This window comes from Cuculus canorus, chromosome 1, assembly GCF_017976375.1.
Source record: "Cuculus canorus isolate bCucCan1 chromosome 1, bCucCan1.pri, whole genome shotgun sequence".
NCBI lineage: Eukaryota > Metazoa > Chordata > Aves > Cuculiformes > Cuculidae > Cuculus > Cuculus canorus.
In genome coordinates this window covers 543,259-570,873 of record NC_071401.1, presented here as the reverse complement: position 1 = coordinate 570,873, position 27,615 = coordinate 543,259, and the positions used below count along the sequence as shown (strand labels likewise).

Below are 27,615 nucleotides of genomic sequence, written 5' to 3'. Positions count from 1 at the left end.
GAAGGGACGGGGATCCGGTGCTCTGGAGGTCATGGATGCCAAAAGGATAGGGATCCGCTGCTCTAAGAGATGGGAATCCAGAAGGGACAGGGATCCGGTGCTCTGAAGGTCACGGATACCAAAGGGATGGGAATCCAGAAGGGATGGGGATCCGGTGCTCCGAAGGTCACGGATGCCGAAGGCCTGGGGATCTGTTGCTCCGCAGAGTGCAGATCCAGTGCTCGGTGGGATGGGGATCAGGAAGGGACAGGGATCCGGTGCTCCTGAGGATCACGGATGCCAAAGGGATGGGGATCCAGAAGGGATGGGGATGTGGTGCTCCGAAGGCCCGGGGATGCGGTGCTCCGGGGATTGGCGCTGCAGCGGCCGTCGCTATGCGGGACGGCGCGGCTCCGGCTCCGGCTCCGTCGTCTCCGTCGCCTCCGTCGGGTGCTGTGCAGGCGGTGCGCGGCGGCGCTCCGTCAGCGCCGGCATCAGCCCCACGTAGGCGCTCAGCAGCCGATGGCTCGCGCGGAGCAGCTTCCCGGCACAGCCGTCCACGCAGCGCTCCTGCCGGAACGGACCCCAACGTCCCACCGGAGCCACCGGATCCGGGACAGCCCCAACGGGATCTGCTGGGATCCGGGAGGGCCCCAGCGGGAACTGGGAAAGACTAATGGGATCCACACTGGTCCCACTGGGAACTGGGAAAGCCAATGGGACCCAGACTGGTTCCAGTAGGAACTGGGAAAGACTAATGGGATCTCCGCTCTCCCAGTGGGGTCTGGGGGGGCTGCTGGGATCCCCAGTGGGATCTGGGGGGGCTGTGGGGCTGGGGGGGTCCTGGTGGGATCTGGGGGGTCCCAGTGGGATGTGGAGGGGCCATGGGGCTCAGGAGGTCCCGGTGGGATCTGGGGGGAATGCAGGGCTTGGGGGGTCCCTGTGGGATGTGGGGTGTCCCGGTGGGATCTGGGGGGGCCGTGGGGGGTCCCGGTGGGATCTGGGGGGGCTGCAGGGCTTGGGGGTCCCAGTAGGATCTGGGGTGTCCCGGTGGGATCTGGGGGGGCCGCGAGGCTCAGGGGGTCCCGACAGGATCTGGGGGGGCCATGCGGCTTGGGGGGTCCTGGTGGGATCTGGGGAGTCCCGGTGGGATCTGGGGGGGCTGCGGGGCTCGGGGGGTCCTGGTGGGATCTGGGGGGTCCCAGTGGGATGTGGGGGGGCCATGGGGCTCAGGAGGTCCCGGTGGGATCTGCGGTGAATGCAGGGCTTGGGGGATCCCTGTGGGATGTGGGGGGTCCCAGTGGGATCTGGGGGGGCCGCGAGGCTCAGGGGGTCCCGACAGGATCTGGGGGGGGCCACGGGGCTCGGGGGGTCCTGGTGGGATCTGGGGAGTCCCGGTGGGATCTGGGGGGGCCGCGGGGCTCGGGGGGTCCCGGTGGGATCTGGGGGGGCTGCGAGGCTCAGGGGATCCTGGTAGGATCTGGGGAGTCCCGGTGGGATCTGGGAGGCTGTGGGGCTGGGGGGGTCTCAGTGGGATCGGGGGGGGTCCCAGTGGGATGTGGGGGGGCCATGGGGCTCAGGAGGTCCCGGTGGGATCTGGGGGGAATGCAGGGCTTGGGGGGTCCCTGTGGGATGTGGGGGGTCCCAGGGGGATCTGGGGGGGCTATGGGGGGTCCCAGTGGGATCTGGGGGGGCCGTGGGGCTCAGGAGGTCCCGGTGGGATCTGGGGGGCTGCGGGGCTCGGGGGGTCCCAGTGGGATATGGGGGGTCCTGATGGGATGTGGGGGTTCCCGATGGGATCTGGGGGTTCCCGACGGGATGTGGGGGTCCCCCGGGCGTCACCTCGCGGGCGCTGAGCAGGCGGTGTCCGAGGCCGCAGACGCAGCGCTGGAAGCAGAGCTGCGAGAGCTGATTGTACGCCAGCAGGAACCCCCGGAGCTGCGGGGACCCCGTCAGGAGGCACCCCAAAACCCAACCGCACCCCAAAACCCAACCCAAACCCAGCAGGAACCCCCGGAGCTGCGGGAACCCCGTCAGGCGGCACCCCAAAACCCACCCGCACCCCAAAACCCAACCCAAACCCAGCAGGAACCCCCGGAGCTGCGGGAACCCCGTCAGGCGGCACCCCAAAACCCACCCGCGCCCCAAAACCCAACCCAAACCCAGCAGGAACCCCCGGAGCTGCGGGAACCCCATCAGGCGGCACCCCAAAACCCACCCGCACCCCAAAACCCAACCCAAACCCAGCAGGAACCCCCGGAGCTGCGCGAACCCCGTCAGGCGGCACCCCAAAACCCAACCGCACCCCAAAACCCAACCCAAACCCAGCAGGAACCCCCGGAGCTGCAGGAACCCCGTCAGGCGGCACCCCAAAACCCACCCGCACCCCAAAACCCAACCCAAACCCAACAGGAACCCCCGGAGCTGCGGGGACCCCGTCAGGCGGCACCCCAAAACCCACCCGCACCCCAAAACCCAACCCAAACCCAGCAGGAACCCCCGGAGCTGCGGGAACCCCGTCAGGCGGCACCCCAAAACCCACCCGCACCCCAAAACCCAACCCAAACCCAACAGGAACCCCCGGAGCTACGCGAACCCCGTCAGGCGGCACCCCAAAACCCACCCGCACCCCAAAACCCAACCCAAACCCAGCAGGAACCCCCAGAGCTGCGGGAACCCCGTCAGGCGGCACCCCAAAACCCACCCGCACCCCAAAACCCAACCCAAACCCAGCAGGGACCCCCGGAGCTGCGCGAACCCCGTCAGGCGGCACCCCAAAACCCACCCGCACCCCAAAACCCAACCCAAACCCAGCAGGAACCCCCGGAGCTGTGCGAACCCCGTCAGGCGGCACCCCAAAACCCAACAGGGACCCCAAAACCCAACCCAAACCCAGCAGGAACCCCCGGAGCTGCGCGAACCCCGTCAGGCGGCACCCCAAAACCCACCCGCACCCCAAAACCCAACCCAAACCCAACAGGAACCCCCGGAGCTGCGCGAACCCCGTCAGGCGGCACCCCAAAACCCAACCGCGCCCCAAAACCCAACCCAAACCCAGCAGGAACCCCCGGAGCTGCGCGAACCCCGTCAGGCGGCACCCCAAAACCCACCCGCACCCCAAAACCCAACCCAAACCCAGCAGGAACCCCCGGAGCTGCGCGAACCCCGTCAGGCGGCACCCCAAAACCCAACAGGGACCCCAAAACCCAACCAAACCCAACAGGAACCCCCGGAGCTGCGGGAACCCCGTCAGGCGGCACCCCAAAACCCCAACCGCGCCCCAACATCCAACAGGGACCCAAAAAAACACCCCAAAACCCAACAGGGACCCCAAAACCCCACCCGCACCCCAACACCCAACAGGGACCCCAAAACCCACTCCAACACCCAACAGAGACCCCAAAAAACACCCCAAAACGCAACAGCCCGACCCCTACTCAGCCCCCCCAGACCCATTTCCAGCCCACAGGACCCCCATTCGGCCCCCCCAGACCCATTTCCAGCCCACAGGACCCCCATTCAGCCCCCCCAGACCCCTTTCCAGCCCACAGGACCCCCATTCAGCCCCCCCAGACCCATTTCCCGCCCCCCGGGACCCCTCAAACCCACCCACCCACCCCCCCTCAGTGCCCCCCGGGACCCCCATTTTCAGCCCCCCTCACGCTGCGGAGCTGCTGCTGCTGCTCAGCCTCCGACTCCATCGCGTGGGGGAAGAAGCCGCTTCCGCCCTCCCCGAGCCCACTTCCGGTCTCACTTCCGCCCGGCCGCGAGCCCACATCCGCCCGGTCTCGAACCCACTTCCGGTAAAGGAGCCTAAGCCGCTTCCGGTCCCCGTGGCCGACGGTAACGCCACATCCGGTCGCGGCGCTCGGGCGCTTCCGGTGGGACCCGGGCCCGGGAGCTTCGGGGGCCCCGAGGAGGTGGGGGGGGAACTGGGAGAGACTGGGGCTGAGGGGACTGGGAGGAACTGGGGGGACTGGGAGGCACTGGGAGAGGGGGGGCAGGGGGAGAGCGGGGAACTGGGGAGAACTGGGGGGACTGGGGGGGACTGGGAGAGGGGGGGCAGGGGGAGAGCGGGGAACTGGGAGGGACTGGGGAGAACTGGGAGAGACTGGGAGGAGGGGGGGCAGGGGGAGAGCGGGGAACTGGGGGGACTCGGGGGACTGGGAGGAACTGGGAGAGGGGGGGCAGGGGGAGAGCGGGGAACTGGGGGGACTCGGGGGACTGGGAGGAACTGGGAGGGGGGGGCAGGGGGAGAGCGGGGAACTGGGGGGACTGAGGTGAACTGGGGGGGACTGGGGCGAACTGGGGGGACTGGGAAGAACTGGGAGAGACTGGGAGGAGGGGGTCAGGGGGAGAGCGGGTGACTGGGGCGAACTGGAGGGACTGGGAGGAGGGGGGGCAGGGGAGGGTGGCAAACTGGGGGGACTGGGGAGAACTAGGGGGGCTGGGGGGGGCAGGGGGAGAGCGGTGAGCTGGGGGAACTGGGGTGAACTGGGAGGAGGGGGGCAGGGGGAGAGCAGGGAACTGGGGGGACTGGGGAGAACTGGGAGGGACTGGGAGGGGGGGGCAGTGGGAGAGCGGGGAACTGGGGGGAGTGGGGCGACCTGGGAGGAACTGGGGTGAACTGGGAGGGACTGGGAGGAGGGGGGGCAGGGGAGGGTGGCAAACTGGGGGGACTGGGGAGAACTGGGGAGGCTGGGGGGGGGGGGGGCAGGAGGAGAGCGGGGAACTGGGGGAGCTGGGGTGAACTGGGAGGAGGGGGGCAGGGGGAGAGCGGGGAACTGGGGCGAACTGGGAGGGACTGGGGCGAACTGGGAGGGAATGGGGTGAATTGGGAGGGGCTGGGGTGAACTGGGGGGGAATGGGGTGAATTGGGAGGGACTGGGGCGAACTGGGGGGACTGGGGAGAACTGGGAGGGAATGGGGTGAATTGGGAGGGCCTGGGGTGAACTGGGGGGGGAATGGGGCAACTGGGAGGGAAGCGGAGGAATGGGGAGAAATGGGAGAATGGAGGGAAAGAGGGGGAAGAGAGGAAAATGGGGAGAACTGGGAGGAACTGGGGGAAACTGGGGGAAACTGGGGGGATAGAAAGGAGGCGGGGGGAGGGAGGGGAGTGGGGGGAACTGGGAGAGAGCCAGGGGGCACTGGAAGGAATGGGGAGAACTGGGAGGGAATGGGGGGAACTGGGAGGAATGGGGGGAACTGGGAGGAATGGGGGGAACTGGGAGGAGTGGGAGGAATGGGGGGAACTGGGAGGGAATGGGGGGAACTGGGAGGAATGGGGCAACTGGGAGGAATGGGGGGAACTGGGAGGAACGGGGAAGAGTGAGAGGAACTGGGAGGGATGGGGGCAACTGGGAGGAATGGGGGGAACTGGGAGGAATGGGGGGAACTGGGAGGGGATGGGAGAACTGGGGGGAATGGGGAGAACTGGGATGGGAGGAACTGGGAGGAATAGGAGGAACTGGGAGGAACTGGGCCGAGCCCAGGGTGGCCCCGAGCCAGGCTGGAGCGGTGCCAGGCGGATAACGGCGCCGGATTTGGCCGGAATGCGCTCGGACCGGTCGAGGCGCGGCCGTGGCGTTGGGCCAGGAGCGGATCCCGGCGATCCCGGATCCGCCAGGGGGGCCAACGGCTGCGCCCGGAATTCCCGGTGATCCCGGATCCGCCAGGGGGGCCAACGGCTGCTCCCGGAATTCCCGGCGATCCCGGATCCGCCAGGGGGGCCAACGGCTGCTCCCGGAATTCCCGGCGATCCCGGATCCGCCAGGGGGGCCAAAGGCTGCGCCCGGAATTCCCGGCGATCCCGGATCCGCCAGGGGGCCCAAAGGCTGCTCCCGGAATTCCCGGCGATCCCGGATCCGCCAGGGGGGCCAACGGCTGCTCCCGGAATTCCCGGCGATCCCGGATCCGCCAGGGGGGCCAACGGCTGCGCCCGGAATTCCCGGCGATCCCGGATCCGCCAGGGGGGCCAAAGGCTGCTCCCGGAATTCCCGGCGATCCCGGATCCGCCAGGGGGGCCAACGGCTGCTCCCGGAATTCCCGGCGATCCCGGATCCGCCAGGGGGGCCAACGGCTGCTCCCGGAATTCCCGGCGATCCCGGATCCGCCAGGGGGGCCAAAGGCTGCGCCCGGAATTCCCGGTGATCCCGGATCCGCCAGGGGGGCCAACGGCTGCTCCCGGAATTCCCGGCGATCCCGGATCCGCCAGGGGGGCCAAAGGCTGCTCCCGGAATTCCCGGCGATCCCGGATCCGCCAGGGGGGCCAAAGGCTGCGCCCGGAATTCCCGGCGATCCCGGATCCGCCAGGGGGGCCAACGGCTGCTCCCGGAATTCCCGGCGATCCCGGATCCGCCAGGGGGGCCAAAGGCTGCGCCCGGAATTCCCGGCGATCCCGGATCCGCCGGGGGGGGCCAACGGCTGCTCCCGGAATTCCCGGCGATCCCGGATCCGCCAGGGGGGCCAAAGGCTGCGCCCGGAATTCCCGGCGATCCCGGATCCGCCAGGGGGGCCAACGGCTGCTCCCGGAATTCCCGGTGACCGGGAAGCACCAGGGGGGCCAAAGGCTGCTCCCGGAATTCCCGGTGACCGGGAAGCGCTCAGGGGGGCCGAAGGCTGCTCCCGGCATTCCCGGTGGAGGCATTCCCATCCTCTCCGTTCCCGGCAGGCCCCGAGGATGTCGGAAGGGCTCTTGGGCAAAGCGGCCACCATGGAGATTCCCATCAGCAGCAACGGCGACGCCGGGAGCCTCCCGGAGGACGACGGCTTGGAGCAGGTCGGGAAGAGCTGCCGGAACGCCGGGATGGGCTCTGCCGCGGCACCGGCACGGCCGCCATTCCCAACGGGATGCTTCTTCCCGGCAGGATCTGCAGCAGGTGATGGTGTCGGGGCCAAACCTCAACGAGACCAACATCGTCTCCGGCGGCTACGGAGGCACCGCCGAAGGCATCATTCCCACAGGATCCATCAAAGGTACGGAGCGGCGCAGCGGAGAAGGAACCCATCCCGGAGCCTCATCCCGGGAAAAAGCCGCCCCCGGGGCCGGGATCGGAGTGGGTGATCCCGGTTCCCGGGGGACGCCGGCGGCTCTGCCGGAGCACCGGGAGCACCGGCTCCAGGCGGGAGGTGCTCCAGGGGGGATCCCAGCTGGAGCGGCTCCAAAGCGGAGCGAATCCGGGGCGTATCGGAGCGGGTGGAGCTGAAGCGGATCCAAACTGGAGCAGCTCTGGAGCGGATCTGAGCCAAAGTGGATCCAAACCGGAGCAGCTCTGGAGCGGATCTGAGCCAAAGCGGATCCAAACCGGAGCAGCTCTGGAGAGGATCTGAGCCAAAGTGGATCCAAACCGGAGCAGCTCTGGAGAGGATCTGAGGCAAAGTGGATCCAAACTGGAGCAGCTCTGGAGAGGATCCGAGCCAAAGCGAATCCAAACCAGAACCGCTCTGGAGTGGATCCAAAGCGGATCCGAGCTGCAGCAGATCCGGGGCCGATCCAAACTGGAGTAGCTCCCGAGCGGATCCGAGCTGGAGCAGATCCGGGGCCGATCCAAACTGGAGTAGCTCCTGAGCGGATCCAAGCTGGAGCAGATCCGGGGCTGATCCAAACCGGAGTAGTTCCCGAGCGGATCCGAGCTGGAGCAGATCCAATCCGGATCGGGTGGGGCCCATCCGCCGCGGTGCCGTTCCCTCTTCCCGGTGTCTCTTGCGCAGCCGCTGGCGGTTCCCGTCCGGCTGCCGGGATGGGGCCGGGATGGCGGCTCTGGCGCTTCTCCCACTGCCGTCCCGACCCTCCGCCCTCACCCTCCCATCTGATCCGTCCCATCCCGGTCCCATCCCATCAATCCCGTCCCGACCCTGTCTCCACCCATCCTGTTTCCATCCATCCCATCCCCATCCCATCCCGGTCCCATCTGCATCCATCCCCATCTCCATCCCATCAGCATCCATCCCCGTCTCCATCCATCCCATCTCCATCCCCATCTCCATCCCCATCTCCATCCCATCAGCATCCATCCCATCTCCATCCCTTCCCTGTCTCCATCCCATCAGCATCCATCCCATCTCCATCCCTTCCCTGTCTCCATCCCATCTCCATCCATCCCATCTCCATCCCTTCCCCGTCTCCATCCATCCCATCCCCATCCCATCCCGGTCCCATCTCCATCCATCCCACCCCATCTCTATCTATCCCATCTCCATCTCCATTACATCTCCATCTCCATCCATCCCATCTCATCTCCATCCCATCCCATCCCATCCCCATCCCTTCCCCGTCTCCATCCATCCCATCCCTGTCCCATCCTGGTCCCATCTCCATCCATCCCATCTCATCTCCATCCCATTCCATTTCCATCCCGTCCCATCTCCATCCCTTCCCCATCTCCATCCATCCCACCCCATCTCTATCCATCCCATCCATTCCCATTTCCATTCCCATCTCCATTCCATCTCCATCCCATCCCATCTCCATCCCATCTCCATCCCATCCCATCTCCATCCCATTCCATCTCATCCCGTCCCCGTCTTCATCTATGCCATTCCGTTTCCATCCCTGTTTCCATCCCATATCTCCATCTATCCCATCTCTCTCTCCGTCCCATATCTCCATCTATTCCATATCTCCATCCCCATCTCTGTCCATCCCATATCTCCATCCACCCCATATCTCCACCCCATATCTCCATCCATCCCATCCCATATCTCCATCCATCCCATCCCATATCTCCATCCCATCCCATATTTCCATCCATCCCATATTTCCATCCATCCCATATCTCCATCCATCTCATATCTCCGTCCATCCCATATCTCCGTCCATCCCATATCTCCACCCATCCCATATCTCCATCCATCCCATATCTCCATCCATATGGTTTCCACGTTCATCTCCATCTCCATCCCCCCCCGGCTCCGCTTCCAGGCTCCCTCCTCCCTCCTCCCGCACCCCGAGGTCCGTCGGTGATTCCGAGCGCGGCGGCCGCCGGACGGATGGCGCAGCCGGACGCCATCCCAGGTACCGCGCCGGCATTCCCGGGAGCCCTAGGAGCATCCCGGCGTCAGGGGGCGGCTCTGAGATCCGGAGGGATCTCCGTCCCCGGCTGCGAATCCTCATCGCGCTCCCGGGAAGGTCGGGATGTGAGGAGACCCTCGGAGCTGGGATGGGCTCCGGGAATTCCCCACTCGGCACGGGATGCGGCCGGAGATTCTGGCTCTGGAGTGTGTTTGGGGCGGTGGAGCCTCATCCCGGACCGGGAAGCGGAGGCGGTGGGAGACGCAGCCCAGGGCTGCTCTGGAACCGGGATCAGATCCTGGCCGGGGCGGGATCCGGGATCCCTCGGGATAGACGGAGCGGAGCGGGATACGGGGATCCCTCAGGAAGCGGAGTGGGATGCGGGGATCCCCCGGGATAGAAAGAGCGGAGCGGGATATGGGGATCCTTTGGGATCGGAGTGGGATGCGGGGATCTCTCAGGATAGACGGAGCGGAGTGGGATGCAGGGATCCCTTGGGATTGGAGTGGGATGCAGGGGTCTCTCGGGATTGGAGTGGGATGCAGGGATCCCCCGGGATAGGAGTGGGATGCAGGGATCCCTTGGGATAGGAGTAGGATGTGGGGATCCCTCGGGATAGACGGAGCGGAGCAGGATATGGGGATCCTTTGGGATCAGAGTGGGATGCAGGAATCCCCCAGGATAGGAGTGGGATGCGGGGATCCCTTGGGATAGGAGTGGGATGCGGGGATCCCTTGGGATAGGAGTGGGATGCGGGGATCCCTCGGGATCGGAGTGGGATGCGGGGATCCCTCGGGATCGGAGTGGGATGCAGGGATCTGCAGGATAGAGTGAAGTGGGATGCAGGGATCCCTTGGGATAGATGGAGCGGAGCGGGATGTGGGGATCCCTCGGGATAGAGGGGATTGGAGTGGGATGCAGGGATCCCCCGGGATAGATGGGATCCTGGTGGGGTGCAGGGATCCCAGAGGATTGGAGTGGGATGCGAGGATCCCTTGGGATAGCTGGGATTGGAGTGGGATATGGGGATCCCACGGAATAGACAGGATCGGAGCGGGATGCAGGGATCCTACAGGGTGGACAGGATTGGAGCGGGATGGGGGGATCCCATGGGATAGGCAGGATGGGAGTGGGCTGCGGGGATCCTTGGGGATGGACGGGATTAGAGCGGGATGCAGGGATCCCTGGGGATGGACGGGATTGGAGCGGGATGTGGGGATCTCTGGGGATGGACGGGATTGGAGCGGGATGCGGGGATCCCTGGGGATGGACGGGATTGGAGCGGGATGTGGGGATCCCTGGGGATGGACGGGATTGGAGCGGAATGCGGGGATCCCTGGGGATGGACGGGATTGGAGTGGGATGCGGGGATCCCTGGGGATGGACGGGATTGGAGCGGGATGTGGGGATCCCTGGGGATTTACGGGATTGGAGCGGAATGCGGGGATCCGTCGGGATGGATGGGATTGGAGCGGGAATTGGTGCAGAAGTGGGAATTCCGGGGTACGTTTTGGTTCCAAAGCCGGAGGATCTTTGGCGGCAGCGGGAGATTCCCGCCGGGATGGAGGCTTTGCCGGGTTGGTTCCGGAGCTGATCCGCTGCCTCCCCGCAGGCTCCGGGCTGCTCCCGCCCCATCCCGGCTCCGGCGCCGCCGGAGAGGAGATCGTGCGCGGCATCGCCGGAGAGAAGTTTGACATCGTCAAGAAGTGGGGGATCAACACCTACAAGGTGAGAGCCGCTCCCGTCCTTCCTGGCCGATCCGGAGCCTCCGGGATGCCTCGGCCCCTTCCCGACGGATCCGTCCTCAGGGATCCTCTGGGATGCCTCGGCCCCTTCCCGAGGGATACGGAGCCTCTGGGATAGCTCGGCCCCTTCCCAAGGGATCCATCCCCACGGATCCTCTGGGACAGCTCGGCCCCTTCCCGAGGGATCCGTCCCCACGGAGCCTCTGGGACGGCTCAGCCCCTTCCCAAGGAATCCTTCCCCAGGGATGCTCTGGGATGATATTGGATCCACTGGGACAGCTCTGCCCCTTCCCGCTGGATCCAGGGGCACAACGCCGGATCCTCTGGGCCGGCTCTGCCTCTTCCCTTTGGATCCTCTGGATCCATTGGGATAATGCTGGATCCACTGGGTCGGCTCTGCTCCTCCCTCTGGATCCTCTGGATCCATTGGGATGATGCTGGATCCTCTGGGTCATCTCTGCCCCTTCCCTCTGGATCCATTGGGACAATATTGGATCCACTGGGCCACATTGACCTCTTCCCTCTGGATCCATTGGGATGATGCTGGATCCACTGGGCCACATTGACCTCTTCCCTCTGGATCCACTGGGATGATGCTGGATCCACTGAGCCGGCTCTGCCCCTTCCCTCTGGATCCACCGGGCCAGCTTGATCCGTTCCCTCTGGATCCACTGGGATGGTGCTGGAAGCACTGGATCAGCTCTGCGCCCTCCCTCTGGATCCACTGGGACCATGGTGGCTCCTCTGGGCCGGCTCTGCCCCTTCCCTTTGGATCCTCTGGGATGGCTCTGTGCATTCCCTTTGGATTCTCTGGGATGGCTCTAGATCCACTGATCCGATGCTGGATCCTCTGGATCCTCTGGGCCGGCTCTGCGCATTCCCTCTGGATCCTCTGGCATGGCTCTGGATCTATTGATCCGATGCTGGATCCTCTGGGCCGGCTCTGTCCGTTCCCTCTGGATCCTCTGGGATGGCTCTGCCTGTTCCCTCTGGATTCTCTGGGGTGGCTCTGGATCCTCTGGTCCGATGCTGGATCCTCTGGATCCTCTGGGCCAGCTTTGCGCATTCCCTCTGGATCCTCTGGAATGGCTCTGGATCCTCTGGTCTGATGCTGGATCCTCTGGATTCTTTGGGATGGCTCTGCCCGTTCCCTCTGGATCCTCTGGGCCGGCTCTGCGCATTCCCTTTGGATCCTCTGGGATGGCTCTGCTCATTCCCTCTGGATGCACTGGGATGGCTCTGGATCCACTGATCCGATGCTGGATCCTCTGGGCTGGCTCTGTGCATTCCCTCTGGATCCTCTGGGATGGCTCTGCGCGTTCCCTCTGGATCCTCTGGGCTGGCTCCGGATGCTCTGGGCTGGCTCTGTATCCTCTGGGATGGTTCGGGATCCTCTGGGATGGCTCCGGATGCTGTGGGCTGGCTCCGGATCCCGTGGGATGGCTTGGGATGCTCTGGGATGGCTGTGGATCCTCTGGGATGGCTCGGAATGCTCTGGGATGGCTCGGGATGCCGTGGGATGGCTCTGGATCCTCTGGGATGGCTCTGGATGCTGTGGGATGGCTCCGGATGCTGAGAGATGGTTCGGGATGCTCTGGGATGGCTGTGGATGCCGTGGGATGGCTCCGGATGCTGTGGGATGGCTCCGGATGCTGAGAGATGGTTCGGGATGCTCTGGGATGGCTGTGGATGCCGTGGGATGGCTCCGGATGCTGTGGGATGGCTGTGGGTGCCGTGGGATGGTTCCGGATGCCGTGGGATGGCTCGGGATGCCGTGGGATGGCTGTGGGTGCTGTGGGATGGCTCGGGATCCCGTGGGATGGCTCCGGATGCCGTGGGATGGCTCGGGATGCTGTGGGATGGCTCGGGATGCTGTGGGATGGCTCCGGATCCCGTGGGATGGCTCCGGGTGCCGTGGGATGGCTGTGGATGCCGTGGGATGGCTCGGGATGCTGTGGGATGGCTCGGGATGCCGTGGGATGGCTCCGGATGCCGTGGGATGGCTCCGGATGCTGTGGGATGGCTCTGGATGCTCTGGGATGGCTCCGGATCCCGTGGGATGGCTCCGGATGCTGTGGGATGGCTCGGGATGCTCTGGGATGGCTCCGGATCCCGTGGGATGGCTCCGGATGCTGTGGGATGGCTCGGGATGCCGTGGGCTGGCTGTGGGTGCCGTGGGATGGCTGTGGGTGCCGTGGGATGGCTGTGGATCCTCTGGGCCGGCTCCGGATCCCGTGGGATGGCTTGGGATGCTCTGGGCTGGCTCCGGATCCCGTGGGATGGCTCGGGATGCCGTGGGATGGCTGTGGATGCCGTGGGATGGCTCCGGGTGCCGTGGGATGGTTCGGGATGCCGTGGGATGGCTCCGGGTGCCGTGGGATGGCTGTGGATCCCGTGGGATGCCGTGGGATGGCTGTGGGTGCTGTGTCCCGGCAGTGCACGAAGCAGCTGCTGTCGGAGCGCTTTGGCCGCGGCTCGCGGACGGTGGACCTGGAGCTGGAGGCGCAGATCGAGCTCCTGCGCGAGACCAAGCGCCGCTACGAGTGCGTTCTGCAGCTGTCGCGGGCGCTCGCGCACCACTTCTACAGCCTCGTGCAGACCCAGCGCGCCCTCGGCGACGCCTTCGCCGACCTCAGCCAGAAGGCACCCGAGCTCCAGGTACCGCCCCGGGGGGGCGACGGAAAGGGGGAAAGGGGGGGAAACATCCCTCGGCTCCACCTTCCTCAGATCCCTCTCAGCCACAGATCCCTGGCCCCCTCCGCTCTGGATCCCTTGGCCCCCTCAGCCCTGGATCCCTTGACTCTGGATCCCTTGACTCCTTTGGCCCCCTCGGCTCTGGATCCCTTGGCTCTGGATCCCTTGGCCCCCTCGGCTCTGGATCCCTTGGCTCTGGATCCCTTGGCACCCTTACCCCTGGCCCCCTTGGCCCCCTCGGCCCTGGATCCCTTGGATCCCTTGGCCCTGGATCTCTTGACTATTTTGGCCCCCTCAGTTCTGGATCCCTTGGCCCCCTTGGCCCTGGATCCCTTGGCCCCCACGGCCCCAGATCCCTTGGATCCCTTAGCCCTCTCAGCTCTGGATCCCTTGGCACCCTCAGCCCTGGATCCCTTGGATCCCTTGGCTCCGGAGCCTTTCACTCCTTTGGTTCCCTCAGTTCTGGATTCTTTGGCCCCCTTGGCTCTGGATCCCTTGGTCCTCTTGTCTCTGGGTCCTTTGGCTCCCTTGGCCCTGGATCCCTTGGCTCCCTTGGCTCTGGATCCTTTGGCTCCCTTGGCCGTCTTGGCCCCCTCAGCCCTGGATCCCTTGGCTCTGGATCGCTTGACTACTTTGGCCCACTCAGTTCTGGATCCCTTGGTCCCCTCGTCTCTGGATCCCTTGACCCCCTTGGCTCTGGATCCCTTGGATCCCTTGGCTCTGAATCCTTTCACTCCTTTGGTCCCCTCAGTTCTGGATTCTTTGGCCCTCTTGTCTCTGGATCCTTTGGCTCCCTTGGCCCTGGATCCCTTGGCTCCCTTGGCTCTGGATCCTTTGGCTCCCTTGGCCCTCTTGGCCCCCTCAGCCCTGGGTCCCTTGGCCTCCTTGGCTCTGGATCCCTTGGCTCTGGATCGCTTGACTACTTTGGCCCACTCAGTTCTGGATCCCTTGGCCCCCTCAGACCTGGATCTCTTGGATCCCTTGGCTCTGGATCCTTTGACTCCTTTGGCCCGCTCAGTTCTGGATCCTTTGGCTCCCTTGGCCCTGGATCCCTTGGCCGCCTTGGCTCTGGATCCCTTGGCTCCCTCGGCTCTGGATCCTTTGGCTCCCTTGGCCCATTTGCCTCCGGATCCCTTGGCCCCTGCCCACTTGGATCCTGCAGTTATACCTCACTCGGATCTCTCACCCCTTCCTGCTTGGATCCGTCAGATCCCTTGGCTCCTTCCTGCTCGGACCCCTCAGTTCCAGCTCCCTCTGCCCCAGCCTTTGCCTCCGGATCCCTTGGCCCCTTTGGCTCCGGATCCCTTGGCCCCTTTGGCTCTGGATTCTTTGGCCCCTTTGGCTCTGGATCCATTGGCTCCCTCGGCTCTGGATCCCTTGGCTCCCTTGGTTCTGGATCCCTTGGCCCCTTTGGCTCCATATCCATTGGCCCCTTGGCTCCTGATTTGTTGGCCCCTTTGGCTCCGGATCCATTGGCCCCTTTGGCTCCAGCTCCCTTGGCCCCAGCTCTTGGCTCCGGATCCCTTGGCCCCTTTGGCTCCGGATCCATTGGCCCCTTTGGCTCTGGATCCCTTGGCCCCCTCGGGTCTGGATTCTTTGGCCCCCTCGGCTCTGGATCCCTTGGCTCCCTTGGTTCTGCATCCCTTGGCCCCTTTGGCTCTGGATCCATTGGCCCCAGCTCTTGGCTCCGGATCCATTGGCCCCTTCCCCTTGGATCCCTTGGCCCCGTTGTCTTCGGATCCCTTGGCCCCTTCCCCCTTGCATCCCACGGCTGCATCTCCCTCACCTCCCTCCTCCCTTTCCCTCTTGGATCCCTGCGATCCCTCGGCCCCCTCCACTCCCGCCATTCCCGGCACGGAGCGAGGGGACGATGCCCCCCCGTTGCGAGGCCCTCCCTGATCCGCCCCCGCTTCCCGGTTTCCATTCCCTCCTCTCCAGGAGGAGTTCGGATACAACGCGGAGACGCAGAAGCTGCTGTGCCGCAACGGAGAAACCCTTTTGGGCGCCGTCAACTTCTTCGTTTCGAGCATCCAAACGTTGGTGCACAAAACCATGGAGGACACTCTCATCACCGTCAAACACTACGAGAGCGCCAGGTACGGAGCCGCCCCCTCCCCTCCCCTTCCCTTCCCTTCCCTTCCCTTCCCTTCCCGGGAAGCGCCGTTCCCATCGCAGCTCCCACCGCCATTCCCGGTTCCCTTGGCCCCTTCCCCCTTGGATCCCTTGGCCCCTTCGGCTCCGGATCCCTTGGCCCCTTCGGCTCCGGATCCCTTGGCCCCAGCTCTTGGCTCCGTATCCCTTGGCCCCTTTGGCTCCGGATCTATTGGCCCCTTTGGTTCCATATCCATTGGCCCCATTGGCTCTGGATCCCTTGGCCCCTTCCCCCTTGGATCCCTTGCCCCCAGCTCTTGGCTCTGGATCCCTTGGCCCCTTTAGCTCTTGATCCTTTGGCTCCCTTGGCTCCGTATCCCTTGGTCCCTTTGATTCCGGATCCCTTGGCCCCTTCCCCCTTGGATCCCTTGGCCCCTTCGGCTCCGAATCCCTTGGCCCCTTCGGCTCTGGATCCGTTGGCCCCTTTGGCTCCGAATCTGTTGGCCCCTTTGATTCCAGATCCCTTGGCCCCTTCCCCCTTGGATCCGTTGGCCCCTTCGGCTCTGGATCCCTTGGCCCCTTCCCCCTTGGATCCCTTGGCCCCTTCGGCTCCAGATCTGTTGGCCCCTTGGGCTCCGGATCCCTTGGCCCCTTCTTCCCCCTTGGATCCCTTGGCCCCTTCTTCCCTTTTGGATCCCTTGGCCCCTTCGGCTCTGGATCCGTTGGCCCCTTGGGCTCCGGATCCCTTGGCCCCTTGGGCTCCGGATCCCTTGGCCCCTTCCCCCTTGGATCCGTTGGCCCCTTGTGCTCCGGATCTCTTGGCCCCTTTGGCTCTGGATCCGTTGGCCCCTTTGGCTCCGGATCCGTTGGCCGCTCCGCAGGTTGGAATACGACGCGTACCGCACGGACCTGGAGGAGCTGAGCGCGGGCGCGCGCGACGCCGGAGCGCTGTGCCGGATGGACGCCGCCCAGAGCCAATTCCAGAGCCACCGCGACAAATACGAGCGGCTCCGCGCCGACGTCGCCGTCAAACTCAAATTCCTCGAGGAGAACAAGGTGGGAATGGGAATGCCGCGGGAATGGTCCGGGGAGATCCGGGGAGATCCGGGGTGATCCGGGGTGATCCGGGGAGATCCCTCCCGACACGGGAAGGGCGAGGGAGGCGCTTCCGCAGGGAGATGCCGGCACGGATGCCTCCACCGTGGGTTTCCGGGAGACGATCCCCATCCCACTGCTTTTCCGGGAGATGAACCCCATGCAGTTGTTTTCCCAGGAGCTGATCCCTGTGCAGCTGTTTTCCAGGAGATGATCCCCATCCCATTGTTTTTCTGGGAGCTGATCCCCATCCCGCTGCTTTTCCGGGAGATGATCCCTCTGCGGTTGTTTTCCCGGGAGATGATCCCCGTGTGGCTGTTTTTCTGGGAGACGATCCCCATCCCATTGTTTTTCTGGGAGCTGATCCCCATCCCGCTGCTTTTCCGGGAGATGATCCCTCTGCGGTTGTTTTCCCGGGAGATGATCCCCGTGCGGCTGTTTTTCTGGGAGACGATCCCCATCCCATTGTTTTTCTGGGAGCTGATCCCCATCCCGCTGTTTTTTTGGGAGATGATCTCCATGGAGCTGTTTTTCCGGGAGCTGATCCCCATCCCGCTGCTTTTCCAGGAGCTGATCCCCATCCCATTGTATTTCTGGGACATGATTTCCATGCAGCTGTTTTTCCGGGAGCTGATCCCCATCCCGCTGCTTTTCCGGGAGATGATTTCCATGGGGCTGTTTTTCCCGGAGCTGATCCCCATCCCACTGCTTTTCCGGGAGGTGATCTCTATCCCGTTGTATTTCTGGGAGATGATTTCCATGCAGCTGTTTTCCCAGGAGCTGATCCCCGTGCGGCTGTTTTTCCGGGAGATGATTCCCATGGGGCTGTTTTTCCGGGAGATGATCCCCATCCCACTGCCTTTCTCAGAGCTGATCCCCATCCCGCTGCTTTTCTGGGAGATGATTTCCATGGGGCTGTTTTTCCAGGAGCTGATCCCCATCCCGTTGTATTTCTGGGAGATGATCCCTGTGCAGCTGTTTTTCCGGCAGCTGATCCCCATCCCACGGCTTTTTTTGGGAGATGATCTCCATGGGGCTGCTTTTCCCAGAGCTGATCCCCATCCCGCTGCTTTTCCGGGAGGTGATCTCTATCCCATTGTATTTCTGGGAGATGATTCCCATGCAGCTGTTTTTCTGGGAGCTGATCCCTGTGCGGCTGTTTTCCCGGGAGCTGATCCCCGTGCGGCTCGGCTGCTTTTCCAGGAGCTGATCCCCATCCCGCTGCTTTTCCGGGAGATGATCCCCGTGTGGTTGTTTTCCCGGGAGCTGATCCCTGCGCAGCTGTTTTCCGGGAGCTGATCCCCATCCCACTGCTTTTCTGGAAGCTGATCTCTATCCCATTGTATTTCTGGGAGCTGATCCCCATCCTGCTGCTTTTTTTGGGAGATGATCCCCATGCGGTTGTTTTCCTGGGAGCTGATCCCTGTGCAGCTGTTTTCTGGGAGATGATCCCTATCCCGCAGCTTTCCCAGGAGCTGATCCCCATGTGTGTGGCTGTTTTCCCGGGATCTGATCCCCATGTGCACAGCTCTTTTCTTCCCGGGATCTGATCCTCGTGTGTGCAGCTGCTTTCCCAGAATCTGATCCATGCATGGCTGTTTTCCTGGGATCTGATCCCTGTGCAGCAGCTGTTTTCCCAGGATCTGATCCCCGCATGTGCAGTTGTTTTCTTGGGATCTGATCCCCATGTGCACGGTTCTTTTCCCAGGATCTGATCCCTATGCATGTGGCTGTTTTCCCGGGATCTGACCCCCTCGTGCATGTGTGTGGCCATTGGCTGTTGTTTTCCTGGGATCTGATCCTTGTGTGGCTGCTTTTCCGGGATCTGATCTCCGTGCAGCAGCAGTTTTCCCGGGATCTGACCCCCTCGTGGTTGTTTTCCCGGGATCTGACCCTCTCGTGGCAGTTTTCCCGGGATCTGATCTCAGTGTAGCAGCAGTTTTCCCGGGATCTGACCCCCTCGTGGCTGTTGTTTCCCCGGGATCCGACCCCCTCGTGGCAGTTTTCCCGGGATCTGACCCCGTCGTGGCTGTTTTCCCGGGATCTGATCCCCTCGTGGCAGTTTTCCCGGGATCTGATCTCCGTGTAGCAGCGGTTTTCCCGGGATCCAACCCCCTCGTGGCAGTTTTCCCGGGATCTGATCCCCGTGCAGCAGCAGTTTTCCCGGGATCTGACCCCCTTGCGGCAGTTTTCCCGGGATCTGACCCCCTCGTGGCAGTTTTCCCGGGATCCGACCCCCTGGCGCACACACGCAGCCGTTTGGCCGTTGTCTCCCGGGGCTGTGATGGTTTCCCGTGCGGTTTTCCCATGTTTTTCCATGTTTTCCGGCTGTTTTCCCAGTTTTCCGGGTGTTCCGCAGGTGAAGGTGATGCACAAGCAGCTGCTGCTGTTCCACAACGCGGTGTCGTCGTACTTCGCGGGGAACCAACAGCAGTTGGAGCAAACGCTGAAGCAGTTCCACGTCCGCCTGAAGGCCCCCGGAGCCGAGAAGCCCTCGTGGCTCGAGGAGCAGTGACCGCTCCGCTCCGCACGGACAACCGCTCCGGAATGTCCACGGCATGGACGGAGAAAAACCCCCCCGGGATGAGGGGCGGGAGCTGCCGCTACGGAGCCCTCCGCTCCGCTCGGATCCCTCGGCCCGCGTCGCTCCGTGGGTTCCACTCGGATCCCTCGGCTCCGGATCCTTTGGCCCCGGCGAGCTTGGATCCCTCAGATCCACTCGGCCCCAGATCCCTCGGATCCCTCAGCCCCGGATTCCTCAGTTCCGCTCAGATCCCTCGGCCCGCGTGGCTCCATGGGTTCCACTCGGATCCCTCGGCTCTGGATCCTTTGGCCCTGGCGAGCTTGGCTCCCTCGGATCCCTTGGCCCCAGATCCCTCGGCTCCACTCGGATCCCTCGGATCCCTCAGCCCCGGATCCCTCGGTTCCACTTGGATCCCTCGGCCCCCGTGGCTCCATGGGTTCCACTCGGCTCCGGATCCTTTGGCCCCGGTGAGCTTGGCTCCCTCAGATCCACTCAGCCCCGGATCCCTTGGCTCCACTCGGATCCCTCAGATCCCTCAGCTCTGGATCCCTCAGCCCCGGATCCCTCAGTTCCAACTCGGATCCCTCGGCCCGCGTGGCTCCATGGGTTCCACTCGGATCCCTCGGCTCCGGATCCTTTGGCCCCGGCGAGCTTGGCTCCCTCAGATCCCTCTGCCCCGGATCCCTCAGTTCCGCTCGGATCCCTCGGCCCCGGATCCCTCGGTTCCGCTCGGATCCCTCGGCCCCAGCCCGCTTGGCTCCCTCAGATCCACTCGGCCCCGGATCCCTGAGCTCTGGATCCCTGGGTTCCACTCGCATCCCTCAGCTCCGGATCCTTTGGCCCCGGTGAGCTTGGCTCCCTCAGATCCACTCAGCCCCGGATCCCTTGGCTCCACTCGGATCCCTCGGATCCCTCAGCTCTGGATCCCTCAGCTCCGTTTGGCCCCGGATCCCTCGGATCCCTCAGCCCCGGATCCCTCAGATCCCTCGGCTCTGGATCCCTCGGTTCCGTTTGGCCCCGGATCCCTCAGATCCCTCAGTTCTGGATCCCTCGGCTCCACTCGTCCCCGGATCCCTTGGCTCTGGATCCCTCGGCTCCATTTGGCCCTGGATCCCTCGGCTCTGGATCCCTCGGCTCTGTTTGGCCCCGGATCCCTCGGCTCCATTCAGTCCCGGATCCCTCGGATCCCTCGGCTCTGGATCCCTCGGCCCCGGATCCCTCAGATCCCTCGGCTCTGGATCCCTCGGCTCCGTTTGGCCCCGGATCCCTCGGCCCCGGATCCCTCGGAACCCAGGACCAAACCCCGGAGCTCCGGGCAGATTCCGACCCCGCGCGCGGCACTTGGGCACTTTCTCCTGAGATTCCCCCCTCCGGATCGTTTTCCGTGTTAATTTAATCCCCGGTAAATCACTGTCGGATGGATTCCCTCCCCGTTCCCGGTGAAGGTCTGAGCCCCCCCCGACCTCTGTAGCTCCGGAATAAAACGGTACGGATCACCCGCGGGGGCGCAGCTCCGCATCCCTCAGCTCCGCATCCCTCGGCTCCACATCCCGCGGCTCCGCATCCCGCGGCTCCGCTCGGCTCCCTCAGCTCCGGATCCCTCGGTGCCACTCGCATCCCTCGGCTCTGGATCCCTCAGATCCCTCAGTTCTGGATCCCGCGGTTCCAGTTGGATCCCTCAGTTCCAGATCCCGCAGTTCCAGTTGGATCCCTCGGTCCCAGTCCCTCGACCCTCTCCCTGTGGATCCCTCAGTTCAGGCTCCCTCGGCCCCCTCGGCTCCGGATCCCTCGTCCGTGTCCCCTTGGATCCCTCGGCTCCGGATCCCTTGGCCCCAGCCCACTTGGCCCCCTCGGCTCCGGATCCCTCGGTTCCACTCGGATCCCTCAGCTCCGGATCCCTCGGCTCCACTGGGATCCCTCAGCTCTGGATCCTTGGTGCCACTCGCATTCCTTGGTTCTGGATCCCTCGACCATGTCCCCTTGGCCCCTTCAGCTCCGGATCCCTCAGCTCCGGATCCCTCGGTTCCGGATCCCTCGGTTCCAGTCCCTCGACCCTCTCCCTGTGGATCCCTCAGTTCAGGCTCCCTCGGCCCCATCAGCTCCGGATCCCTTGGCTCTGGATTTCTTGTCCGTGTCCCCTTGGATCCCTCGGCTCTGGATCCCTCGGCTCTGGATCCCTCGGTTCCGGATCCCTCAGCCATGTCCCCTTGGATCCCTCGGCTCCGGATCCCTCAGTCCCAGCCCACTTGGCCCCCTCGGCCTCATCCGCAGCTCTGGATCCTTCGGATCCACGTGTGGGGAAGAGGGTGAGGTCTCCCCGGCCCGGTGTCCCCATCTCCCCTCATCCCACTATCCCAGTATCCCAGTATCCCCCCAGCCCCGCATCCGCTCATCCCAGTATCCACACATCTCAGTGTTCCCGTATCCCAGTGTTCCACTATCCCCAGATCCTAGGATCCCTATATCCCAGTATCACCAGATCCCAGTATCTCCGGATCCCAGTATCCCAGTATCCCCACATCCCATTGTCCCTATATCCAGCATCCCAGTATCCCAGTGCTCCAGTGTCCCCCATCCCAGTATCCCCCATCCCAGTGTCCCCTCATCCCAGTGTCCCCCATCCCAGTTTCCCCCATCCCAGTATCCCCCATCCCAGTATCCGCAGTGCCGCTGGATCGGTGCCAGGAACAGGGGGGGGGCAGCGCCGGATACACCGTCGGACAACCGCGGCCTCCGGAGGGATCCGGGGGGAACGGAAACAACGGAGACCATGGATGGGATGGAATGGCCACGGATGGGATGGAATGGCCATGGATGGGGATGGAATGGCCATGGATGGATGGGATGGAATGGCCATGGATGGGATGGAATGGCCATGGATGGGGATGGAATGGCCATGGATGGATGGGATGGAATGGCCATGGATGGGATGGAATGGCCACGGATGGGATGGAATGGCCATGGATAGGATGGAATGGCCATGGATGGGATGGAATGGCCATGGATAGGATGGAATGGCCATGGATGGGACCGGAATGGCCATGGATGGGGTGGAATGGCCATGGATGGGGATGGAATGGCCATGGATGGGATGGAATGGCCACGGATGGGATGGAATGGCCATGGATGGGATGGAATGGCCACGGATGGGATGGAATGGCCACGGATGGGATGGAATGGCCATGGATGGGATGGAATGGCCATGGATGGGATGGAATGGCCATGGATGGGGATGGAATGGCCATGGATGGGGCCGGAATGGCCATGGATGGGATGGAATGGCCACGGATGGGATGGAATGGCCACGGATGGGATGGAATGGCCACGGATGGGATGGAATGGCCATGGATGGGATGGAATGGCCATGGATGGGATGGAATGGCCATGGATGGGGATGGAATGGCCATGGATGGGATGGAATGGCCACGGATGGGATGGAATGGCCATGGATGGGACCGGAATGGCCATGGATGGGATGGAATGGCCACGGATGGGATGGAATGGCCACGGATGGGGATGGAATGGCCACGGATGGGATGGAATGGCCACGGATGGGATGGAATGGCCATGGATGGGATGGAATGGCCATGGATGGGGATGGAATGGCCATGGATGGGATGGAATGGCCATGGATGGGATGGAATGGCCATGGATGGGATGGAATGGCCATGGATGGGGATGGAATGGCCACGGATGGGATGGAATGGCCATGGATGGGATGGAATGGCCACGGATGGGATGGAATGGCCACGGATGGGGATGGAATGGCCATGGATGGGATGGAATGGCCACGGATGGGATGGAATGGCCATGGATGGGATGGAATGGCCATGGATGGGATGGAATGGCCATGGATGGGATGGAATGGCCACGGATGGGATGGAATGGCCACGGATGGGATGGAATGGCCACGGATGGGATGGAATGGCCATGGATGGGATGGAATGGCCATGGATGGGGATGGAATGGCCACAGATGGTGCCAAAATGCCCACGGACGCTCCGGAACGACCTCCGATGGGACATCCCACTTTCCCACATTTCCCCATTCCTTGGAAATCCACTCAAGCCCTTCCTCGTCCCTCCAGGATGGGCGGGATGCTGTTGCCATGGCAACGGGCGGGGACCACGGGATGCGGGGAGCGCCCTCCCACTGCAGAGCCCCATCCTGGGCGATACCATTGCTGCGCCGGGGGGGGGGGGGGTGGGGGTGGTTTAGCCCTCACCCCAATTTTCACGGGACCCCCCCGAGGAATACAACGCTCGGGATTTTGGAAGCATCGCTTTGCGACGCTTCCAAAATCCCGAGCGTTGTATTCCTCGGGGGGGTCCCGTGGGAAATAAAAGGGGGAGATACCACCCTCACCCCCCCCCCGGCGCAGCAATGGTATCGCCCATCGGCAGCGCTGCGCAGAGCGCACAGAGGATGCGGGAGGAGAGGGGAGGGGCGGCCGAGGGGGGTGAGTGGGGGTTGGAATGGGGGTGGAATGGGGGGGTTTGGGGGGTGTTGGGGGGGGGGGTTGGGAGGGAGTGGGGATGGGGAGGAAAGGGGGGGGAAATTGGGTCCTTCCCAGTGCCACCCCAGTCCCTCCCAGTGCCTCCCCAGTCTGTCCCACTCTTCCCAGTCCCTCCCAGTCCCTTCCCAGTGCCTTCCCAGTGTCCCTCAGTCCCTCCCAGTGCCTCCCCAGTCCTTCCAGTCCATCCCAGTGCCTCCTCAGTCCCTCCCAGTCCTTCCCAGTGCCCCCAGTCCCTCCCCAGTCCCTCCCAGTGCCTCCCACTCCCCCGAGTCCTTCCCAGTCCCTCCCAGTGCCTCTCCAGTCCCTCCCAGTCCTTCCCAGTCCCTCCCAGTGCCTCTCCAGTCCCTCCCAGTCCTTCCCAGTCCCCCCCAGTCCTTCCCAGTCCCTCCCAGTCCCTCCCAGTCTTCCCAGTCTCTCCCAGTGCCTCCTCAGCCCCTCCAGTCCCTTCCCAGTGCCTTCTCACTCTCCCCAGTCCCTCCCAGTGCCTTCCCAGTGCCCCCCAGTCCCTCCCCAGTCCTTCCCAGTACCTCCCAGTGCCTCCTCACTCCCTCCAGTCCTTCCCCAGTCTTCCCAGTCCCCCCAGTCCTTCCCAGTCCTTCCCAGTGCCTCCTCAGCCCCTCCAGTCCCTCCCAGTCCCACCAGTCCCTTCCCAATGCCCTCCAGTCTCTCCCCCTCCTCCCAGTGCCCCCCCGGTCCCTCCCAGTGCCCCCAGTCTCTCCCAGTGCCCCCCAGTCTTTCCAGTCCCTCCCAGTCTCTCCCAGTGCCCCCCAGTCCCTCCCAGTGCCTCCTCAGCCCCTCCAGTCCCTCCCACTCCCCCCCCCCCGGTCCCTCCCAGTGCCTTCCCAGTGCCCCCCAGTCTTTCCAGTCCCTCCCAGTCCCTCCCAGTCTCTCCCAGTGCCTCCTCAGCCCCTCCAGTCCCTCCCAGTCCCTCCCACTCCCCTCCCAGTCCCTCCCAGTCAATGGCGGTCGGGGCGGGGCCGGGCCTGGAGCGGTGTGAGCGGAGATGGGGGCAGAGGGGCTGTGGGGCACAGGGGGAGATGTGGGGCACAGGGGGAGATGTGGGGCACAGGGGGGGATGTGGGGCAGAGGGGGGCTGTGGGGCAGAGGGGGGCTGTGGGGCAGAGGGGGCTGTGGGGCAGAGAGGGGCAGAGGGGGGCTGTGGGGCAGAGGGGGGGCTGTGGGGCAGAGGGGGGGCTGTGGGGCACGGGGGCTGTGGGGCAGAGAGGGGCAGAGGGGGGCTGTGGGGCAGAGGGGGGGCTGTGGGGCACGGGGGCTGTGGGGCAGAGGGAGATGTGGGGCAGAGGGGCTGTGGGGCAGAGGGGGGATGTGGGGCAGAGGGGGGGCTGTGGGGCAGAGGGGGGGCTGTGGGGCAGGGGGGCTGTGGGGCAGAGGGGGGGCTGTGGGGCAGAGGGGGGCTGTGGGGCACAGGGGGGCTGTGGGGCAGAGGGGGGGCTGTGGGGCAGAGGGGGGCTGTGGGGCAGAGGGGATCTATGGGGCAGAGGGGGGGCTGTGGGGCAGAGGGGGGCTGTGGGGCAGAGAGGGTCTGTGGGGCAGAGGGGGGCTGTGGGGCAGAGGGGGGGCGGTGGGGCAGAGGGGATCTATGGGGCAGAGGGGGGCTGTGGGGCAGAGGGGGGGCTGTGGGGCAGGGGGGGCTGTGGGGCAGGGGGGCTGTGGGGCAGAGGGGGGGCTGTGGGGCAGAGGGGGGCTGTGGGGCAGAGGGGGTCTATGGGGCAGAGGGGGGGCTGTGGGGCAGAGGGGGGCTGTGGGGCAGAGGGGATCTGTGGGGCAGAGGGGGGCTGTGGGGCAGAGGGGATCTGTGGGGCAGAGGGGGGGCTGTGGGGCAGGGGGGCTGTGGGGCAGAGGGGGGCTGTGGGGCAGAGGGGGGGCTGTGGGGCAGAGGGGGGGCTGTGGGGCAGAGGGGGGCTGTGGGGCAGGGGGGGCTGTGGGCTCCTGTGGGGTCACGCCGTGGGTCGCTGTGGGTCACGCTGCTCCCCAGGCTGAGGGGATGGTGTGAAGGGTGCTGTGGGTCAGCGCTGTGGGTCAGAGCTGTGGGTCAGCGCTGTGGGTCGCTATGGGTCCATGTGGGTCGCTGTCGGCAGGCTGAGGCAATGGCGGGAGGGGGGCTGTGGGTCTCTATGGGTCGCTGTGGGTCTCTATGGGTCGCTGTGGGTCTCCGTGGGTCACTGCCGCAGGCTGAGGCGATGGCGGGAGGGGGTCTCTATGGGTCACTATGGGTCAGCGCTATGGGTCTCCGTGGGTCGCTGCCGCAGGCTGAGGCAATGGCGGGAGAGGGTCTCTATGGGTCACTATGGGTCGCTGTGGGTTGATGTGTGGGTCGCTATGGGTCAGCGCTATGGGTCTCCGTGGGTCTCTATGGGTCTCTGTGGGTCTCTTGTGGGGTCTCTGTGGGGTCTCTATGGGGCTCTATGGGGTCTCTATGGGTCTCTGTGGGGTCTCTGTGGGTCTCTGTGGGTCTCTGTGGGGTCTCTGTGGGGTCTCTATGGGGTCTCTATGGGTCTCTATGGGTCTCTTGTGGGGTCTCTGTGGGTCTCTATGGGGTCTCTATGGGGTCTCTATGGGTCTCTATGGGGTCTCTATGGGGTCTCTATGGGTCTCTATGGGTCTCTTGTGGGGTCTCTATGGGTCTCTATGGGGTCTCTATGGGGTCTCTATGGGTCTCTATGGGGTCTCTATGGGGTCTCTGTGGGTCTCTATGGGGTCTCTGTGGGGTCTCTATGGGGTCTCTATGGGTCTCTATGGGGTCTCTATGGGTCTCTATGGGTCTCTATGGGGTCTCTATGGGTCTCTTGTGGGGTCTCTATGGGTCTCTATGGGGTCTCTATGGGTCTCTATGGGTCTCTATGGGGTCTCTATGGGTCTCTTGTGGGGTCTCTATGGGTCTCTATGGGGTCTCTATGGGTCTCTATGGGTCTCTATGGGTCTCTATGGGGTCTCTATGGGTCTCTGTGGGGTCTCTATGGGGTCTCTATGGGTCTCTGTGGGGTCTCTATGGGTCTCTATGGGGTCTCTATGGTCTCTGTGGGTCTCTATGGGGTCTCTATGGGGTCTCTATGGGTCTCTATGGGTCTCTGTGGGTCTCTATGGGGTCTCTATGGGTCGCTGTGGGTCGCTATGGGTCAGCGCTATGGGTCAGCGCTGTGGGTCGCTGTTGCAGGCTGAGGCGATGGCGGGAGGGGGGGCTATGGGTCTCTATGGGTCGCTATGGGTCGCTATGGGTCTCCGTGGGTCACTGCCGCAGGCTGAGGCGATGGTGGGAGGGGGTCTCTATGGGTCTCTGTGGGTCGCTATGGGTCGCTGTGGGTTGCTGTGGGTCAGCGCTATGGGTCGCTATGGGTCTCTGTTGCAGGCTGAGGCGATGGCGGGAGGGGTCTCTATGGGTCGCTGTGGGTCAGCGCTGTGGGTCTGTGTCTGCAGGCTGAGGCGATGGCGGGAGGGGGTCTCTATGGGTCTCTGTGGGTCTCTGTGGGTCAGCGCTGTGGGTCGCTATGGGTCAGCGCTATGGGTCTCTATGGGTCTCTATGGGTCTCTATGGGTCGCTATGGGTCGCTATGGGTCAGCGCTGTGGGTCGCTATGGGTCGCTGTGGGTCAGCGCTGTGGGTCTGTGTCCGCAGGCTGAGGCGATGGCGGGAGGGGGTCTCTATGGGTCTCTATGGGTCGCTGTGGGTCGCTATGGGTCGCTATGGGTCGCTGTGGGTCAGCGCTGTGGGTCTGTGTCCGCAGGCTGAGGCGATGGCGGGAGGGGGTCTCTATGGGTCTCTATGGGTCGCTGTGGGTCGCTATGGGTCGCTATGGGTCAGCGCTATGGGTCTCTGTGGGTCGCTATGGGTCAGCGCTGTGGGTCGCTATGGGTCGCTGTGCGTCGCTGTGGGTCAGCGCTGTGGGTCTCTGTCGCAGGCTGAGGCGATGGCGGGAGGGGGTCTCTATGGGTCAGCGCTGTGG

At 64.4% G+C, this 27,615-nt stretch overlaps 3 protein-coding genes across 5 annotated transcripts in view; 2 read left to right on the top strand and 1 right to left on the bottom strand.

Annotated features, from left to right (window-relative positions):
• Positions 1-372: 372 nt before the first annotated feature.
• TIMM10B (translocase of inner mitochondrial membrane 10B) lies at positions 373-3,743 on the bottom strand. Its single transcript, XM_054081445.1, has 3 exons — positions 3,642-3,743; positions 1,822-1,917; positions 373-549 (listed from the first exon to the last, which is right to left on the bottom strand). The coding sequence occupies exons 1-3, from the start codon at positions 3,678-3,680 to the stop codon at positions 373-375; spliced, it is 312 nt and encodes a 103-aa protein (XP_053937420.1). The 5' UTR covers positions 3,681-3,743.
• A 34-nt stretch (positions 3,744-3,777) lies between these two features.
• Positions 3,778-19,236, top strand: ARFIP2 (ADP ribosylation factor interacting protein 2). Of its 2 annotated transcripts, XM_054078920.1 has the most exons (9): positions 3,778-3,899; positions 6,650-6,757; positions 6,846-6,954; positions 8,900-8,992; positions 10,602-10,717; positions 13,171-13,392; positions 15,367-15,524; positions 16,401-16,575; positions 18,974-19,236. In XM_054078920.1, exons 2-9 carry the CDS (start codon positions 6,659-6,661, stop codon positions 19,127-19,129), a joined length of 1,128 nt encoding a protein of 375 aa, XP_053934895.1. In that variant the 5' UTR covers positions 3,778-3,899; positions 6,650-6,658; the 3' UTR covers positions 19,130-19,236. The 2 variants fall into 2 exon arrangements, with proteins under 2 accessions (XP_053934895.1, XP_053934900.1); XM_054078925.1 differs by lacking the exon at positions 8,900-8,992 and having other exon boundaries at positions 3,779-3,899.
• A 4,310-nt stretch (positions 19,237-23,546) lies between these two features.
• Positions 23,547-27,615, top strand: part of TRIM3 (tripartite motif containing 3) — a 34,504-nt gene continuing 30,435 nt past the window's right edge. Inside the window, exon 1 of one of the 2 annotated variants that reach the window (XM_054078886.1) lies at positions 23,547-23,597. The gene's annotated coding sequence lies outside the window, so the exon portion shown is untranslated. Of the gene's footprint in view, positions 23,598-24,622; positions 24,646-27,615 lie in introns of those variants that run through there. The other variant, XM_054078895.1, reaches the window with a different exon arrangement.

Coding starts and splice junctions, on each gene's coding strand:
- ARFIP2 (XM_054078920.1), top strand. CDS start 6,659: ATGTCGGAAGGGCTCTTGGGCAAAGCGGCCACCATGGAGATTCCCATC. Junction 6,758..6,845: donor AGGACGACGGCTTGGAGCAG/GTCGGGAAGAGC, acceptor TCTTCCCGGCAG/GATCTGCAGCAGGTGATGGT. Junction 6,955..8,899: donor TCCCACAGGATCCATCAAAG/GTACGGAGCGGC, acceptor CTCCGCTTCCAG/GCTCCCTCCTCCCTCCTCCC.
- TIMM10B (XM_054081445.1), bottom strand. CDS start 3,680: ATGGAGTCGGAGGCTGAGCAGCAGCAGCAGCTCCGCAGC. Junction 1,918..3,641: donor AGCAGCAGCAGCTCCGCAGC/GTGAGGGGGGCT, acceptor GGGTCCCCGCAG/CTCCGGGGGTTCCTGCTGGC. Junction 550..1,821: donor GCCTGCTCAGCGCCCGCGAG/GTGACGCCCGGG, acceptor CCGTTCCGGCAG/GAGCGCTGCGTGGACGGCTG.